This window comes from Moschus berezovskii, chromosome 25, assembly GCF_049115385.1.
Source record: "Moschus berezovskii isolate FMDL1 chromosome 25, NW_MosBer_1.0, whole genome shotgun sequence".
NCBI lineage: Eukaryota > Metazoa > Chordata > Mammalia > Artiodactyla > Moschidae > Moschus > Moschus berezovskii.
The window spans coordinates 26,854,396-26,873,329 of record NC_142484.1 but is presented as its reverse complement, the minus strand read 5'-3'; the positions used below and the strand labels follow the sequence as shown (position 1 = coordinate 26,873,329).

General features: G+C 36.8%; 1 protein-coding gene across 3 annotated transcripts in view; it reads right to left on the bottom strand.

Moving 5' to 3' along the window:
- Positions 1 to 18,934, bottom strand: part of GAS2 (growth arrest specific 2) — a 138,105-nt gene that overhangs the window by 40,486 nt on the left and 78,685 nt on the right. For 2 of the 3 annotated variants that reach the window (XM_055416046.2, XM_055416047.2), the window contains exon 7: positions 17,595 to 17,702. In XM_055416046.2, coding sequence (XP_055272021.1) covers positions 17,595 to 17,702 — 108 coding nt within the window. Of the gene's footprint in view, positions 1 to 17,422; positions 17,703 to 18,934 lie in introns of those variants that run through there. The other variant, XM_088832078.1, reaches the window with a different exon arrangement.

Below are 18,934 nucleotides of genomic sequence, written 5' to 3'. Positions count from 1 at the left end.
AAATGAGCCAATATTTATATCAAATTCAAGACTTACTTCAAATTCAAGACTTCAAATTCAAGACTTACTCCATCTCTATCTCTTTCACTTTTCTTATAATAAACCAATAAATCACATGTATTAGTTAAAACCCTGCTGATACATCTGGAGGTTGGATATGGTGTCAGGAGCCAACATTTGGCAAAGATACATGAGGGTCACGTGTTAAATCACAAAAGGCAATTTGTATCGTGGGACTAGAATGGAAATATTCTGAAATCACATGGCATTTCATTTTTATTCCACAAGTATATTATTTTAAATATTGTCAGGCAAAGGCTAAAATGACATTGCATCCAGAAACTAAACCCAGGTTTATACTTTCAAATAATTTTGATAACAAGCTCAGTAAAGGAACACACTGGAGCAAGGAAACTGCACTAAGAAAAGACAAAAATTACTAGGTTACTGCCTGCCACCTACCCACCATAAGCCCTAGGTCGCCATTTTTATAAACTGTTATGGGAACACCAAAGGAGAAGCAGCATTTTAAAACTATCACTGAAAAAGAACAAAAACAACAGGTACAAAATTCACTTTTGGATGCTCAACTTCCCTCACTTGATGGGAGGACAAGAGTCCACAGTGAAAGCAATGTGGAGAAGTTTTCCCCTAAGTTTTTAAATTACTAAATCATTACTTAAACTATCTAAGTGATTACCTTCAACGTCTGCTTTGCTTTGGCTATGGAGACATATTCACAACCACGAAGACCCTACTGAAACAAGAAGATACGGAGTTCATAAAATGCTCTCTGTCTCAACAGCAGAAAGGCAATGAATGTTACCTGAAAATGCAAACTGATCTTTTTTGACAAGTTTAAAGAAAATCTTTACTTTCAAGTTATAATGACTATTCTTACATTTCTTCATACCCTAGAGTCAAGGGAAGTTTTAATGCCTAATAATCCATATTAAGTGATAACTAAGGCATACACAGTCTGAGAATTGGTAGGCATTTTAAAACATAAATGTTTAGAACTATCTGTTTTTTTGGGTCCTTCGGTCTCCTGTTTCTTGCTGAATTCTTACTATAACAAGAGATACACGTAAGGAAATAACTTTTCCCCAAAACAGACAAGTCTGTGTCTCAATTCCATAACTGAAATATACCAGGCTCTAGAGAAGGCTTCATGAAACTGTAGAGAAAATTGTTATGTAAATGCAGTCTTTATTTTCTCTATGAAACTTCCTGTTTAAGGTGAATATCCTGCCATCTTGTTCTGACTTCCCTACTTACTTGACCTCTTGCATTTATTCAAGGTTTCACCATTATATTTCCACTCAGAAAACTGTGTGACATTTAAGTATACTAATACTTCCTTCTGTTGAAATTTAAAATGTACATGGGTAGTGTATTTATGTAGATTAGAAATTTCACAATGGTCACATATTCACCAGGAGATACCCAGTTTATCTGAAAGGTGATTGGTTGAAAGTCCTTCAGTTATAATTGAAGGACATGTCCCAGATTCCCTGCTTAAGCATGAGGGTTTCAAAGTAAACTTATCCTTGGGAAACATTCATTTCCCCTCCCATGATTAGATATTATTATAGCTGTAACTTACTATTCAAGATTATCTTCCATTTTATCCTTAGAATATTTCATCTCTACCATATATATATTTGTGTGTGCGTGTTATCCATCAGATCTATGGATGTTGTACATGAAGAAAGATCCCACTCATTCCTTGCTGCCAGTATGTCAATTAAAAATTCAGGCTTCTTTGGAATTCTTCCAGTGCTCATTGTGGGATTTCTTTTTGTTATAAGATGTTGAATAAATACAGGAGATAGACGAGCTACCCCAGATTGGATAAGAGCTCATTCCTCTCTTGGCTTCTGAGAACACTTTCAGCTCCTTGTCATGTTGGTTGTAGGTTGATAGGGAAATAAGAAGAAGGTAGAAAGATACTTTGTAAACATCACCATGGGAGCAGGATTTTGTGACATATACATTGTGGTCCAAAGTGCCTCTGTGCAAGGCTGAAGCCTGCTTTAGCAGTTAAGTGGACAGGCCAATAACACTCCTAAAACTCTGTGTGCCATATGTTTTCATGATTTCTCTATTAATAGAGGACTTCAAATGACCACGATTATCCAAAGAAGAGGACCAAATGGGTAACATTATCATGGCTAACACATCCACCAATGATGACAAATTACTGTGTTACTATCTCGGTGTTGCAGGTTAGAATGGAGTCCTTGGGGACCTTAAGCTTAACGCCAAAGTTAGAAGAGAATTTGAAATCCCAGGTCTGCCCTTTACCTTCCTTCAAATGAGGCCTCGGAGGTACTATCCAATTATCTCTGCCCCACATATTCTATGAGGCTGGGTTTCAAGAAAAATATGAACAAATGACCATGTTTAGAGTGAAAGTTAGAGAATGTTAACTAAGGTGTCAGTTTCTGTGAAAGTGAAAAAAAAATTGTAGAGCTAGTTAAAAAAGAGAAAGCATGAGAAAGTCCTTTACATGGTGATATTTCAAATAATTATAATTTTTCCATGGAGTATATAGCCCCCTAAAATGTGATATCTGTAATATAAGCTAGATTATAAAACCTCTGGGCGAGAGAGAAGACATTTCTCGGTAACAGCCAAGAGTGCTGGAAGGAAAGGTGTGAGTACAGTGCAGGAGGATTAGAAGTTGGCAAGAGAAGCCAGTATGAAAAAGGAAATGAAAGTAAGAGAAAGCTACAGCTAGGAGAAAAGTCATATAATGTAGTGATTTCTTGCTGGTGTTCTTTTAGGGAAATGGGGTAAATATCTCTAAATAACTCACTGTGATTTATTTATTTATTTTTTTTGGTAACATTAGGACTTTCATTAGAGTAAAACAAATTGAGTACATATCCTAATGTTAATATTAAACCCCAATTTTTATATCTTGTTCCTCCCCAAATCTACATAAGGAATCTCCTCAAGGTCTCTTATGCCTCTAACAAGATGGCAGGAAATAACAGAATATATCCTAAACAACATGCAACCAAGCTTCAAATAAAAATGTTACTACTACTATAAGTGGAACACACCATTCTAGTGAATAAAAATTTGAAATGAATCAGTAAGATTTCTTCAGTAAAAGTCTTGACAGTTAGATGATGAAGGTACCTTCTGGGTCCAGAACCAAGCAAGATTCCATGATTTACTGAGGGACTGAAATGCAAAATGTCAACTATTAGAAGAGAAAGACAAGGCAAGGTCTACCATGATTGAGTCTGCAGAAACTTAACTCACTAACTTTATGAAAAAGATACCAGAAAAATAAATGAGTCCTGATTTATTATAGTCAATGTTGTAATGGTAAAATTGCTACCATGCTATGTTCAGTGAAAACTCAACATAGCTACAGTTATAAAGTATGCTTCTTAATGAATCTGGCTGCAATCTTGTTTATGCAACTTGGCCCTTGGAAGGATGATACACAATTTGTAATGACAGACATTTCACAGGTTTGTTCTTTGGCTGCTAGAAGACTCATCAATAATTTTAAGAACATGACACCCTTTCTGTAAAACTGTTTCATATACTTTCACTTTGCAAAACTCATTTTAAAAATTATTCATATTTATATCAACATAGAACATGTAAACCAACCAAGAAATGTTCTTGTTGGAAAGACTAAAATAGGAAGAAAGAACAATCTTATAAACTTTATAATTTTACATTATTATGTAATGGAAGGGAAATGATTCTTAAATCAAAAACAGAAGAAAAAACAAAGGGTTTCATTTATTCCAAAACTTTTAAAAATACTTCAAAGGGAATTTTACTGTGTGATATTTTAAGTTGAGTTAAATTCAGTCACTCACTTGTGTTCAATTATTTGCGACCCCATGGACTGCAGTATGTCAGGCTTCCCTGTCCATTACTCACTCCCAGAGCTTACTCAAACTCATGTCCATTGATTTGGTGATGCCATCCAACCATCTCATCCTCTGTCAGGCCCTTCTCCTCCCACCTTCAATCTTTACCAGCATCAGGGTCTTTTCCAATGAATCGGTTCTTCTCATCAGGTGGACAAAGTATTGGAGTTTCAGCTTCAGCATTAGTCCTTCCAATGAATATTCAGGATTGATTTCCTGTAGGATGGACTGGTTTGATCTCCTTGAAGTCCAAGGGACTCTCAAGAGTCTTCTCCAACACCACGTTCAAAAGCATCAATTCTTCAGCACTCTGCTGTCTTTATAGTCCAACTCTCACATCCATACATGACCACTGGAAAAACCATAGCTTTGGCTAGACACTACCATTTTGTTGGTAAAGTAATGTCTCTGCTTTATAATATACTGTCTAGGCTGGTCATAGATTTTCTTCCAAGGAGCAAAAATCTTAGTTTCATGGCTTGCAGTCATCATCAGCAGTGATTTTGGAGTCCCGGCCAAAAAAAAAAAAATAAAGTCTCTCACTGTTTCCATTGTTTCCCAATCTATTTGCCATAAAGTGACCAGACAAGATGCCATGATTGGTTTTCTGAATGGTGAGTTTTAAGCCAATTTTTTACTTTCCTCTTTCACTTTCATCAAGAGGCTCTTTAGTTCTTCTTCACTTTCTGCCATAAGGGTGGTGTCGTCTGCATATCTTAGGTTATTGATATTTCTCCCAGCAACATTGATACCAGCTTGTACTTCATCCAACCCAGCATTTCACGTGATGTACTCTGCATATGAGTTAAATAAGCAGGGTGACAACATACAGCCTTGACATACTCCTTTCCCAATTTGGAATCAGTCTGTTGTTCCATATCCAGTTCTAACTGTTGCTTCCTGACCTGAATACAGATTTCTCAGGAGGCAGGTTAGGTTGTCTGGTATTCCCATCTCTTTAAGAACTGTCCACAGTTTGTTGTGATCTGCACAGTCAAAGGCTTTGGCATAGTGAATAAAGCAGAAGTAGATGTTTTTCTGGAACTCTCTTGCTTTTTGGAAGATCCAACAGATGTTGGCAATTTGATGTCTGGTTCCTCTGCCTTTTCTAAAACCAGCTTGAACATCTGGAATTTCTTGGTTCACGTACTGTTGAAGCCTGGCTTAAAGAATTTTCAGCTTTATTTTGCTAGTGTGTGAGATGAGTGCAATTATGTGGTAGTTTGAACACTCTTTGGCATTGCCTTTCTTTGGGACTGGAATGAAAGCTGACATTTTCCAGTCCTGTGGCCACTGCTGAGTTTTCCAAATGTGCTGGCATATTAGGTGCAGCTCTTTCACAGCATCATCTTTTAGGATTTGAAATAGCTCAACTGGAATTCCATCACCTCCACTAGATTTGTTCGTAGTGATGCTTCCTAAGGCCCATTTGACTTTGCATTCCAGGATTTCTGGTTCTAGGTGAGTGATCACACTATCGTGGTTATCTGGGTCATGAAGATCTTTTTTGTATAGTTCTCCTGTGTATTCTTGCCACCTCTTCTTAATATCTTCTGCTTCTTCTAGGTTCAAACCATTTCTGTCCTTTACTATGCTCATCTTTGGATGAAAAGTTCCCTTGGAATCTTTAACTTTCTTGAAGAGATGTCTATTCCCATTCTATTGTTTTCCTCTATTTCTTTGCACTGATCACTGATGAAGGCTTTATTATCTCTCCTTGCTATTCTTTGGAACTATGAATCAATTGGGTATATCTTTCCTTTTCTCAGCAATTTTTAAGGTCTCATCAGACAACCATTTTGCCTTTTTGCATTTCTTTTTCTTGAGGATGGTCTTGATCACTGCCTCCTGTACAATGTCACAAACCTCTGTCCATAGTTCTTCAGAGACTCTATCAGATCTAATCCCTTGAATCTATTTGTCACTTCCACTGTATAATCATAAGGGGTTTGATTTAGGTCATACCTGAATGATCTGGTGATTTTCCCTACTTTCTTCAGTCTGAATTTGGCAATAAAGCATTCATGATCTGAGCCACAGTCAGTTCCTGGTCTTGTTTTTGCTGACTGTATACAGCTTCTCCATCTTTGGCTGCAAAGAATACAATCAATCTGATTCTGGTATTGACCGTCTGGTGATGTCCATGCGTAGAGTCTTCTATTGTGTTGTTGGAAGAGGATGTTTGCTATGACCAGTTTGTCCTCTTGGCAAAACTCTGTTAGCCTTTGACCTGCTTAATTTTGCATTCCAAGGCCAAATTTGCTTGTTACTCCATGTATCTCTTGACTTCCTACTTTTGCATTCCAGTCCCCTCTAATGAAGAGGACATCTTTTTTGGGTGTTAGTTCTAAAAGGTCTTGTAGGTCTTCATAGAACTGTTCAACTTCAGCTTCTTCAGCATTACTGGTTGGGGCACAGACTTCTATTACTGTGATATTGAATGGTTTGCCTTGGAAACGAACAGAGGTCATTCTGTCATGTTTGAGATTTTGAGATTTGTTTGTTGGCGGAGCCTTCTGACAAAACGTGGTCCACTGGAGAAGGGAATGGCAAACCACTTCAGTATTCTTGCCTTGAGAATCCCATGAACAGTATGAAAAGGCAAAGAGGTATGACACTGAAAGATGAACTCCCCAGGTCTGGAGGTGCTCAATATGGTACTGGAGAAGAGAAGAGAAATAGCTCCAGAAAGAATGAGGAGATGGAGCCAAAGCAAAAACAACACCCAGTTGTGGATGTGACTGGTGATGGAAATAAAGTCCGATGCTGTGAAGAGCAATATTGCATAGGAACCTGGAATGTTAGGTCCATGAATCAAGGCAAATTGGAAGTACTCACACAGGAGATGGCAAGAGTGAACATCGACATTTTAGGAAGCGGTGAACTAAAACGGACTGGGATGGGTGAATTTAACTCAGATGACCATTATATCTACTACTTTGCACAAAAATCCCTTAGAAGAAATGGAATAGCCATCATAGTCAGCAAAACAGTCCAAAATGCAGTGATGTTTTAAATATATGGAATTTAATATATAAAGAAATATAATATTTAATCCTGGATCAGCCACTTACTAGCTGGATTACCTTGGGAAAATTGTTAAATATCTATTATCTGCAGCTTCATCATCACACTGATTTTTTCAAAAAGTAGTAATGAAAAATACGTGTGCTATGTTGCTTCAGTTGTGTGTCTGACTCTTTGGACCCCATGGACTGTAGCCTGCCAGGCTCCTCCATCCATTGGCTTCTCTAGGCAAGAATACTGGAATGGATTTCCATGCCTTCCTCCAGGGGATCTTTGCAAGTCAGGGACTGAACCTGGGTCTCCTGCATTGCAGGCAGATTCTTTACCATTCTTTGAGCCAGCAGAGAAGCCCCAGTGAAAATATGACATAATGTATAAGTAAGTGCAATTTGGCTTTCCAAGTGGTGCTAGTGGTAAAGAACCCACATGCCAATGCAGGAGACATAGGAGACAGGGGTTTGATCCCTGGGTTGGGAAGATCCCCTGGAGGAAGGCACAGCAATCCACTCCAGTATTCCTGCCTGGAGAATACCATGGACAGAGGAGCCTGGTGTGCTACGGTCCACAGGGTCACAAAGAGTCAGACACAACTGAAGTGACTTAGCATAGTACACACAGTACAAGTATACTTTACAAACCATACAAAAGAAATACTCTACCCTCCATCAAGTAACACAATTGGGAAAAAATATTATAAAAAATTATTCAAAACTTATGTTTAGGGAAAATGATTTCACAAGGATTAACTCCTATGCCAAAAGTTTTCAGACAGTACTTAGTCACAGTCTAATTTAAACCCTTTATTAAAAATACTAAAATGTACAAAAGGCAATTTCATCTCTCCAACCTACCATATCATGGTCAGAAAATCCTTTCATATATAACAAAGTTAATGGGATTTAATATTGATAACATAAAAGCAAACTGGAAATGGAAATATATAATTATAGTAAATTGAGAATATCCCTTTGTTCACTCACCAAATAAATCATTTTTTGGGAAAGATCTTTCAATATATTGGGGGAAAAAAACAATAACTATATTGAACAATGTGAAAACCATCCTGGTTTTTCTGAATGTTTTGTGTATGTGTGTGTGTGTGTGGTGTTATTGTTTTCTAAGATTGTTTCTTGGGTAATCTCTTCTAACAGACATTAGCTATTAAACCCCATGCTTTACCAAACCACAGCAGCAAAGGAATAAGCAAATTAGGAACTACACATTAAATACAGGTCAATTATCAGTGGATGTTGAAAGCTGAGCAGCAGTACTCACAATATGACATGGCAAAGACTAGATACTCTGAAACAGAATGAATAGCATATAGTTAGAAACATAGGCTCTGAAATCAGATATGTTGAATTCAAAGAAAGATTTTAACTCCTACAACTGTGTGACATTTGGGGAGTAATTATCTTCCTAATACTTGGTTTCCTTATTGTCTATATATAAAAGAATCCACGATAAATTTGGTACAATGAATTTATCTCAATGGCAAGAAGGTACAGCAATGCAGAAAGTGGGGATAAAAATCATAGGTCCTATCTATTTCCTCAACTGAAGCTGTTTACTTTTCCAATGTTTTTGTAAGTTTAAATAATTTTATTTGTGGCTAGTAAAAAATATTATCCATTTATTCTAGATGTAGTGGAATGGCAAAAGAAAATTATTCAAGTTGAAATAGAGTCACAAATGTATTGCACAACTTAAAGGCATGGTAAACTTTGCTGATCCAGTTGGAGATAAGTAAAAATGCTTATCAGTTCAGTTAAAAGGTACACACAACATTAAAAAAAAAAAACCTACTCACTGCTAAGCGGCAAATATTGGCAAATTTTCAAGGAAAGGAGTTTTTGGTTTTGAGCTCTTATCTATTTATTGTTCTTCACACTTGATATACTTCTCTAACTTAAATAGAAATACAGAGAATGGCCCAGATATATTACTCTTTCAATTCTTTAGAGATATCAAGTTTTTTTTTTCTTGCTTTCCAATTTAGTGTCAAATGTAGTGTTGGGTTAAATCATGGACAAAGTCTAACTCACATTTTTCTGTGCTTAAAGGTTTTCATTCTAAAGGAATAAATCTCAGAAAGGTTAACATCCATTCAGCTGATATTTTTATAGCAGTGGTCAATCACTATTTGTTTACTTTGCATTCATCCAAGATACATACTTTTCTCTGAAAGAAGAGGTTAAGAAGATATTAACATTTGCAAAGTCCTTTGAGAGATATGTTACCCAAGTGTAAATTATATCCTATTGGGCCAGCCTCATTGAACATGAATAGAAATGAGAGTGTCTTTAATGGAGCAAAGATATTATTAAGAAGAAATCTTAAAGTGTTTGAATATATTTTAAGTGTTCTTGCTTGCTTTACCTGAATTAGAGTTCAGTTTTGAGGCAGTTGGGCAAAGAAAGGTATTCAGTCTGGAAATATTCATGCCCTGATCGCAGTCATATTTCTGTCATCATGGATTAGAACATTATAAATGCTTTGAGATTTTATATGTGTATCAGAGGCAAACATGACCATTTTTTCCCTAAAAGTAATATAACCCATTAGACAGTTTTGAAATCATAATCGCTGCTCCCATAAATTGCTAAATTATATAAAATATTTATGTATGTCCTTGCTATTCAAGAAAATGAATTTTCAACATTCAACTACCGACGAAGGGCTGTTTGTGCAGTGTTTCCACTAAGATAAATGAAAGTTCTACTCCTTGCTACTTTTTAAAAAGTCCTTTTCATTTTTACACAAGAGCCCATTTTTCATTACCAGGAAAGGTATGCAATTTGAACCATGTTACTTTTTATTCACAGTAAATCAATATATGTCATAAGAGCAGAAAAGAAAGCCACATTACTCCCTATCATTGGACCTTCCCTTAGAGCAAGTCCCAGAAGACATTGCCAGGTTGAGTTGCTATAGCAACAGAGCTCTGGTACCTCTTTTGCTTAGCTTGTTATAGTGTTGTTTTCTACACAGAGGTATAACTCTAAAGATTTTTTATAGTAAAGAAGAAATTACAAAGAATCAATAATAATGTGTGTGGCTTTTCCATTGATTTGTGATGACTTAATTCAAAACTAGCATAATGAAGGTGACTGCATAACATTTCAAATCCCTTTGCTGAGTTCCAATTAAATTATTCATTGCCTTTTCTTTAGGCTTCCTAAGTAGTCAGATTTCTTATAATATGAAGAAAAAAATATTCAGACTCTTCAGAGTGTTAGAATGAAAACTGATATGGTTTACCCAATTATAAAAATCTGCTATTAAAATGTCTTAAAATAATATTAATCCACTTAAAGATATCAATAATTAGTAAAAAGACAAGAAAATTATATTAGCAATGTAAAAAATTATCTTTTGACTTCCCCTAAAAAGATATAAGATATAATGATGTTTTCTTCCAAATATCAACATGAATCAGCCATAGGTATGAACATGGGAAGCCATAGGTCCCTTCCCTGTTGAACCTCCCTCCCATCAAAAATTCTGTATATACTTCAATTTAAAAAAGAAATAAATAAGATATAATGGTGGAAAGTAAGATATCTTATTGTCTTATACAGGCCATATAAACCATTTTGAATAGTGCCTGACATACAGGTAAACACCTAATAATTATTAAAATTTTTATCACTACCACAATACATTCAGGAAAACAAATTAAACCCTTTGCCTTACACTGCATAGTACTATTGATTATGCAATTGTAATACCTTTTGTATCTGAATATTTGTAAAGTAAAAATGATATAAGGAATACACTGCTATATAGCTGAATCTTAAACTTATTGGAAAAAGGTGCAAGTCCTTTTTATAGGACTAACCTTGTGAATAAAAATCTTCATCTAATGGACATACCATAGGCAGGCAGCTTAGAATGGAGTGTGTTAAGGATTTGGGAGTCAAAACCTAGATTTTGTGCATCATACTATTTACTTAAGACCCTAACCTTAATTAAGTCTTTGTCTTTTCATCTATAACAAAAGGATAAAAACATTTTCCCAGCTCAGTGGTAGAGAAGTCAGTGAGACAATGTACATAAAGCACCTGTTATAATGCCTGGTGCAAATGATGTTTATTAAATTTTAGCTGCCTTTCCTTTAACATTTTCCAGGCATTTCCTTGAATCATAATTTCCAAATGGAAATTACATATAAAACAATATAAATTCAACATTTCTTAGAAATACTTTGATATGTGTATGCATGTGTACTCAGTCTTGTCCAACTTTTTGCAACTCCATGGGCTGTATAGCCCGCCAGGCTCCTCTGTCCATGGGACATTTCCAGGCAAGAATACTGGAGTGAGCTGTCATTTCCTCCTCCAGGGGATCTTCCCAACCCAAGGATCAAACTCATGTCCCCTACTTCTGCATTGGCAGACAGATTCTTTACCACAAAGCCACACTTTGATATAAATGGATTTTAACTCTGGCAAACTGTAGAAAGCTTTCACATAATTTTATGTTACAAATTATTTTTTAATTGATTTGATTGATAATGTCTTTCCCAAAGTATGTTTTCATGACCTCCTAGCCCAGGATAATGCTCTGGGGAAAAAAAGGTGGCATAGGGACCATTTCCATGGTCAGATACATTTAGAAAATGCTACATAATATATCTCATTCTCATGATTAATATGTCACATTAATATATTCAGCCCTCCAGGAAATCTCAGATAATCCCAGATAAATAAATCAGTATTATTTAGTGCTAACGAGTATAAATTCAGGAGTTGGACCTTTGAATCCTACTTTCATCATTTCAGTTTAGCTGGTCAATCATGTCCAACTCTTTGTGACCCCATGGACTGGAGCACACCAGGCTTCCCTGTCCATCACCAACTCCCAGAGTTTACTCAAACTCATGTCCATTGAGTCGGTGATGCCATCCAACTATCTCCTACTCTGTCGTCCCCTTCTCCTCCCGCCTTCAATCTTTCCCAACACCAGGGCCTTTTCAAATGAGTCAGTTCTTCACATCAGGTGGCCAAAGCACTGGCATTTCAGCTTCAACATCAGTCCTTCCAAGGAATATTCAGGACTGATTTCCTTTAGGATGGACTGGTTGGATCTTGTTGAAGTCCAAGGGACTCTCAAGAGTCTTCTCCAACACCACAATTCAAAAGAATCAATTCTTCGGCACTCGGCTTTGCTTATAAGCTTTGCTTATAGTCCAACTCCTACATGACTACTGGTTTGATTAGATGGAACTTTGTTGGTAAAGTAATGTCTCTGCTTTTTAATATACTGTCTAGGTTGGTCATAACTTTTCTTCCAAGGAGCAAGTGTCTTTTAATTTCATGGCTGCAGTCACTATCTGCAGTGATTTTGTAGCCCAAGAAAATAAAGTCTCTCACTGTTTCCACTGTTTCCCCATCTATTTGCCATGAAGTGATGGGACCAGATGCCATGATTGGTTTTCTGAATGTTGAGTTTTAAGCCAACTTTTTCACTCTCCTCTTTCACTTTCATCAAGAGGCTCTTTAGTTCTTCACTTTCTGCCCATAAGAGTGGTGTCATCTGCATGTCTGAGGTTATTGATATTTCTCCCAGCAATCTTGATTCCAGCTTGTGCTTCATCCAGTCCAGCGTTTCTCATGATGTACTCTGCATATAAGTTAGATAAGCAGGGTGACAATATACAGCCTTGATGTACTCCTTTCCCAATTTGGAACCAGTCTGTTGTTCCATGGCCAGTTCTAACTGTTGCTTCTTGACCTGCATACAGATTTCTCAGGAGATGGGTCAGGTGGTCTGGTATTCCCATCTCTTTCAGAATTGTCCATAGTTTGTTGTGATCCACACCATCAAAGGCTTTGGCATAGTCAATAAAGCAGAAGTAGATGTTTTTCTGGAACTCTCTTGCTTTTTCGAAGATCCAACAGATGTTGGCAATTTGTTCTCTGGTTCAAAATTTTCTAAATCCAGCTTGAATATCTGAAAGCTCACAGTTCACATACTGTTAAAGCCTGGCTTGGAGAATTTTGAGCATTACTTTGCTAGCATGTGAGATGAGTGCAATTGTGTGGTACTTTGAATATTCTTTGGCATTGCCTCTCTTTGGGACTGGAATGAAGACTGACTGACCTTTTCCAGTCCTGTGGCCACTGCTGAGTTTTCCAAATGTGCTGGCATATTGAGTGCAGCTCTTTCACAGCATCATCTTTTAGGCTTTGAAATAGCTCAACTGGAATTCCATCACCTCCACTAGCTTTGTTCACAGTGATGCTTCCTAAGGTCTGCTTGACTTTGCATTCCAGCATGTCTAGTTCTAGTTGAGTGATCACACCATTGTGTTTATCTGGGTTATGAAGATTTTTTCATATAGTTCTGTGTATTCTTGCTATCTCTTAATATCTTCTGCTTCTGTTCCGTTCCGTTCAGTCGCTCAGTCATGTCCGACTCTTTGAAACCCCGTGGACTGTAGCCTACCAGGCTTATCCATCCATGGGATTCTCCAGGCAAGAATACTGGAGTGAGTTACCATTTCCTTCTCCAGGGGATCTTCCCGACCCAGGGATCGAACCCAAGTCTCCTGCATTGGAGGCAGACGCTTTAACCTCTGAGCCAGGGAAGGTCCATACAATTTCTGTCCTTTATTGTGCCCATCTTTTCATGAAATGTTCCCTTGGTATCTCTTAATTTTCTTGAAGATATCTCAGTCTTTCCCATTCTATTATTTTCCTCTATTTCTTTGCATTGATCACTGAGGAAGGCTTTCTTATCTCTCCTTGCTATTCTTTGGAACTCTGTAATCAAATGGGTTATCTTTCCTTTTTTTCTTTGCCTTTTGCTTCTCTTCTTTTCACAGCTATTTGTAAGGCCTCGTCAGACAACCATTTTGCCTTTTGCATTTCTTTTTCTTGGGGATGGTCTTGATCATTGCCTCCTGTACAACGTCACGAACCTCTGTCCATAGTTCTTCAGGCACCCCATCTATCAGATCTAATCCCTTGAATCTATTTGTCACTCCCACTGTATAATTGTAAGGGATTTGATTTAGGTCATACCTGAATAATCTCGTGGTTTTCCCTACTTTTATCACTTATGGGGCTGCAAAGAGTCACACACGACTGAGTGATTGAAGTGAACTGAGCTTCATCACTTATTTGCTTATAATCTGGGAAGTTACTCAACCTCGGTGTTTCTCAGCTGTACAATGAGAATGGCAACATTGCACTGAGAAGTTAAAGTGAGGTATATCACAGGTGCTAAGATAGAGGCTAGTAGAGTCAATTATCAGTAATAAGAGTTATTAAAAAATCTGTTTAAACCCATGGCCCTACCCTTCTTCTTTATGGATACTATTTTTTAATATCTTCTAGAAGTATAAATCCTTGAAACAAATTTTGAACAACACTAAATTTAGGATAGTGGTAAATTGTAATTAAGCAAAAAATTATTCATTGTATTAGTGCCTAAAGCACAAAAAAAGTCAGCTACTTCACCACCTGTGAGCCCACTGGCTTGCTCTCATGCTCCACTATCTGAACACAAGAGCAACTGTGTTAAGTGTAAAGATCTTACCCCCATGGACGTTCTATTCACTGGAGTCATTTACACTTAATTCATGCATTAGCACAGGTCAGTTTATTGTATTCGATTATTTGCATGTCATTAAAAACTGAGCCTTGAAGGAAAGGGATATCAAATGATAAAACCCTTAATGACTATAAATTTTTTAGTTATTAAAACTTTAGGAGAGAGATATCTGAACATATGGCTCACTGATGGGGTCCGAAAAGAAAGGGACATTTATATTACTATGTTTATACATTTCCTAGTGCTTAGGAAATGGCAACCCACTCCTATGTTCTTGCCTGGAGAATCCCAGGGATGGGGGAGCCTGGTGGGCTTCCGTCTATGGGGTCACACAGAGTCGGACACGACTGAAGTGACTTAGCAGCAGCAGCAGCAGCAGTGCTTAACTGAAAACAATGTGTGTGAGTTTTCACAATGGAAAAATAAAATAGTAAAGAACAATAAGGAGAGATGAGAGCTTCATCCAAGGAAAAATATGCTACAAGTTCACAACAAAATGCAAAGCCCTCCATGGTCTAAACAATACCATGGCACCAATAAACGTCTCTGCGCTTGTCCAGAAGATAAAAAGCTTAGGCAAGAGACCAGAGAGATGAGCAGCGAGCTAATTAATCTGATACATTTTAGAAGTTCATTTATTTATTCTCACAGTTGCAAAGGTATCAGGTTGCTGACTTCTCTTCAAGAATCCTTCTTTTTTAATATCATCAGAAATAAAAGTAGAACAGGAAAAAAATTATTCACTCATAATTTAATGCCTTCTGAAAAATTAAAAAAAAATTTCAATTATTCCTATTCCCTTTAAGTCTTAATCATATTTGATTTATACACAGATATTTTTATATGTAAATACAATTTCAAAGTCTGTTTTCCCACTTAACATTGTATCTTCAGTTTTTTCTCACGATACAGCAAAGTCTTTAAAATAATCATTCCTAGTACCTCAGTGGTTATATTGTTCCATGATCAGATAAGCAAGTGATTTCTAATTGTACTGTTAAAAACCAGGTCTCTTCATTCATACAGTTAGTTCTTTCTTTTAGATTAGTGGTTTCAAACTTTAGGACGCATCAGAATCATCTAGAAGGCTTGTTAAAGCACAGGTGTCTGGGCCCCACCCTCAATAGGTCAAGAATTTGCATTTCTAACCATTTCCCAGATGATATTGCTGCATATATGAGGACCAGTTTTTTAAATTATTGTTAGATTATTTACATGGAATAATATTGTTACAATATTTACATGGGTTGACAAATCAAATAGTATAGACATTTTCATGGCATCTAAGACATATTTCTGAAAACTTTCCTACAAGCTTATTCAGCTTTATATTGCCAAGTGATTTTTCAGTACTTGAAGCCTGGGTAGTTACCAACTAATTAATGAACAAAAGAACAAAGGAAAATTCTTACCTCTCTCCTCCACAAGATCATGACATTAGGCTGAAAGCCATCTATTTACATTTCAAAGATACACAGCATGGCTAAATAGAAATACCTAAATCTCTGTTACTACAGAAGATTACTTGTTACTCCTCAACAAGGAGGTTTCATCATCACTCCAAAGACAGTGAAAAGTAATTGATATATTTAAACCTTGGAAGAGAGCAAATTTGTATCTGTACCATAGACAGAAATTGAATGCATTTAGCTTCGTTGGTCTATTAGGTCGTTCAAAAACAGTGCTGCTCATTGGAAGGTATAATGCAAAATCTGGAGCTTTGAGAAACTGGTTTTGATAAACTAGAAACAAGAGAATTCCCACTGTAGCAGGGGATTATTAGCATATTTGCCTAAATGTGACAATTAAAAACCTTGGAGATATCCCTTTGTACTACAGGATTCTTTATATTGGGTAGAGATTTCTCCCTTACCTTTAGAGACTTGTGCATATAAATCAACATATCTGTAAGCATATAGATGTATTTATATAAGTAAATATTAGATAGCCATGTATGCAAAGTATCCAAATCATACATTGGTTTCTACAAACCCGCAGATAAAGCATACGCTTAGCAAAGATATCATCTGCAGAAACGTCTTCTGGGCTCTTTCTCAGTAATCCATACACATTCTTAATTTTTCATTCTTATTGGTTGTTATTGTATTGACTAAAATGCGTAATGAGAAAATGTGTTCACAACAACAAAAATGCATAATAATTATAAACCATACATAAGTCAAGTCATTGGGTGTTGTCAACAAACTTTGGAATTTGGTTAGACGTGAAATTGTTAACTCTAGCTTATGCTGAGAACAGTAAATCAGCAGTAAATGTGTTGGATACAGAATTATTAAAAGAACTGTGTAATTATGACTTTCTAAGGAATAGTGCTTTCTATGTCAGTGTTTTTTAGGGATTGTTCTCTCTTGGTCTTAGGAAAAGAAACAAACATTTTGAGAGATTAAATTCTCTTGATAATTAACAAAGCAGATCACAGCCTGAAATGTTACTTTATTAAGTCAATAATTACAATCAAAAACTGTTCATGACATCGCCTCAGATTTTTCATCAGGATGACTGAAAAATGGCCAGAGGCCACCAAATCATTCATTGGTCCAGGCCCCCTATTTCTTTACTCTAACCCAGAAAACTAGTAAAATAATGGCAGTCATCATTTAATCATGCTATTGTAATGAGTTTTGACTTTCCTCACCCTGGTTCATAACCCAAACTTTTTCAAAAGTCATATTCAAATAATTTGAAAGTTATCAGGACCTATGGGTTGATCCTTTCCCAAACTTAAGATATGGAAAACCAGGGCAGAATAGTGTTTTTTATTACCCATAGAAGCAGATTTAGTTCCTTTGAAACTAAATGCCTAGACCAAAAAGGAATTTGTTTTCTCTTCTTTTCCTCATTCAATTTGATTCTATGATCTGTTTGGTGTACATGTAAAAAGATAAAGTTGTATTTATTTAGCCCTCAGCAGTATTTATGTATGATAATAAAAATTTCCATACCTCATGTCTTCAAACCCAATTGTAAGCACTACCTGGGAAGTTCCTGCTTAGTTACTGGTCATATTTTCCCTGTAACCTCCAACTCAAGTTCTGCATATGCTCAGAAGAATAAGCTGTCAAGTGAAAAGTGAAAATTTACCCTAATAAAAAGGATCTTCTCTCCCACACGGTATCTTCCTTGAGAGAGCCTCTCCACGCAGAACTTGCTTGGGCATTTGCAAGGAGGATCTTCAGAAATCCGCTTCACCTGAAATAGAAGAGCTGGCAAGTTCATTCTCCTTAATCAGATTCCATTTAGATTAATTTGTTTCACAGGTTCAAAGGCCCCTAAACCATTAATGCGTTTAAATGTGTTCTCTATCAGACTATGGACATGATGTGAGCACAGAAATATCATATTAAAGCTTAACTATGTAAAGGTCAGACCCTGAAGGCACTTTGTGAAGGCCAGGAACTGCACTAAAGCCTAAGCAGGCTGATGGGCAATGATAATGCTGGAGGATAATCGGGAGCAAATCAACTGGCGGTATAGAGATGATGTGCTGTGTTCTCGTGTTTAGTGAATTAAGAAGATTGTGTACATTGTGTTGCCAAGAAAGTCTGCTGCTGCTGCTAAGTCACTTCAGTCATGTCCGACTCTGTGCGACCCCATAGATGGCAGCCCACCAGGCTCCCCCGCCCCTGGGATTCTCCAGGCAAGAACACTGGAGTGGGGTGCCATTTCCTTCTCCAATGCATGAAAGTGAAAGTGAAGTCGCTCACTTTTGTCTGACTCTTAGCGACCCCACGGACTGCAGCCTACCAGGCTCCTCCGCCCATGGGATTTTCCAGGCAAGAGTCCTGGAGTGGGGTGCCATTGCCTTCTCCAGCCAAGAAAGTCTACTGATGGATAGAACAGCATCTATATCAACATAGTACATATGCTTCCCTATCATAATTTTAACATTAATTTTACCCATTTTCAAAATAAATGAGAGTTTAAATTTTATTATTATTTTAAAATGAGACTACTGCTTCACCTTATTTTTGAACTCTTTTTGTCATCTTTAATCCATCCAGACTAATCTGGCAATTCACTCCTCAGTAATTCCCATTTTCCAAAATGTATTCTCATAGCAGTATCTTAGAATTTATATGTATTTTATAGAATCCATATCTGACTATCAAATTTTCTCTGTTTTATCTCCATGTGCACGCATGCTAAGTCACTTCAGTCATGTCTGATTCTTTGTGACCCTATAGATTGTAGGGCTTCTCTGTCCATGGGGTTCTCCCTATTTTTTAAAAAATATATATACTAAATGATAAATGCAAAATGTTTATACATAGTTGTGACTACTAAAGACAATATATAGTCCATGATCTTAGGAATAAGGTTTATTTATGTTTTCCTTTGTTGGGAACCTGCCATGTTGTGTCTTATACCTGTCCTCTCTTAAAGTAACCAACCAACCAGACAACAGAGGCTTCCCTGATGGC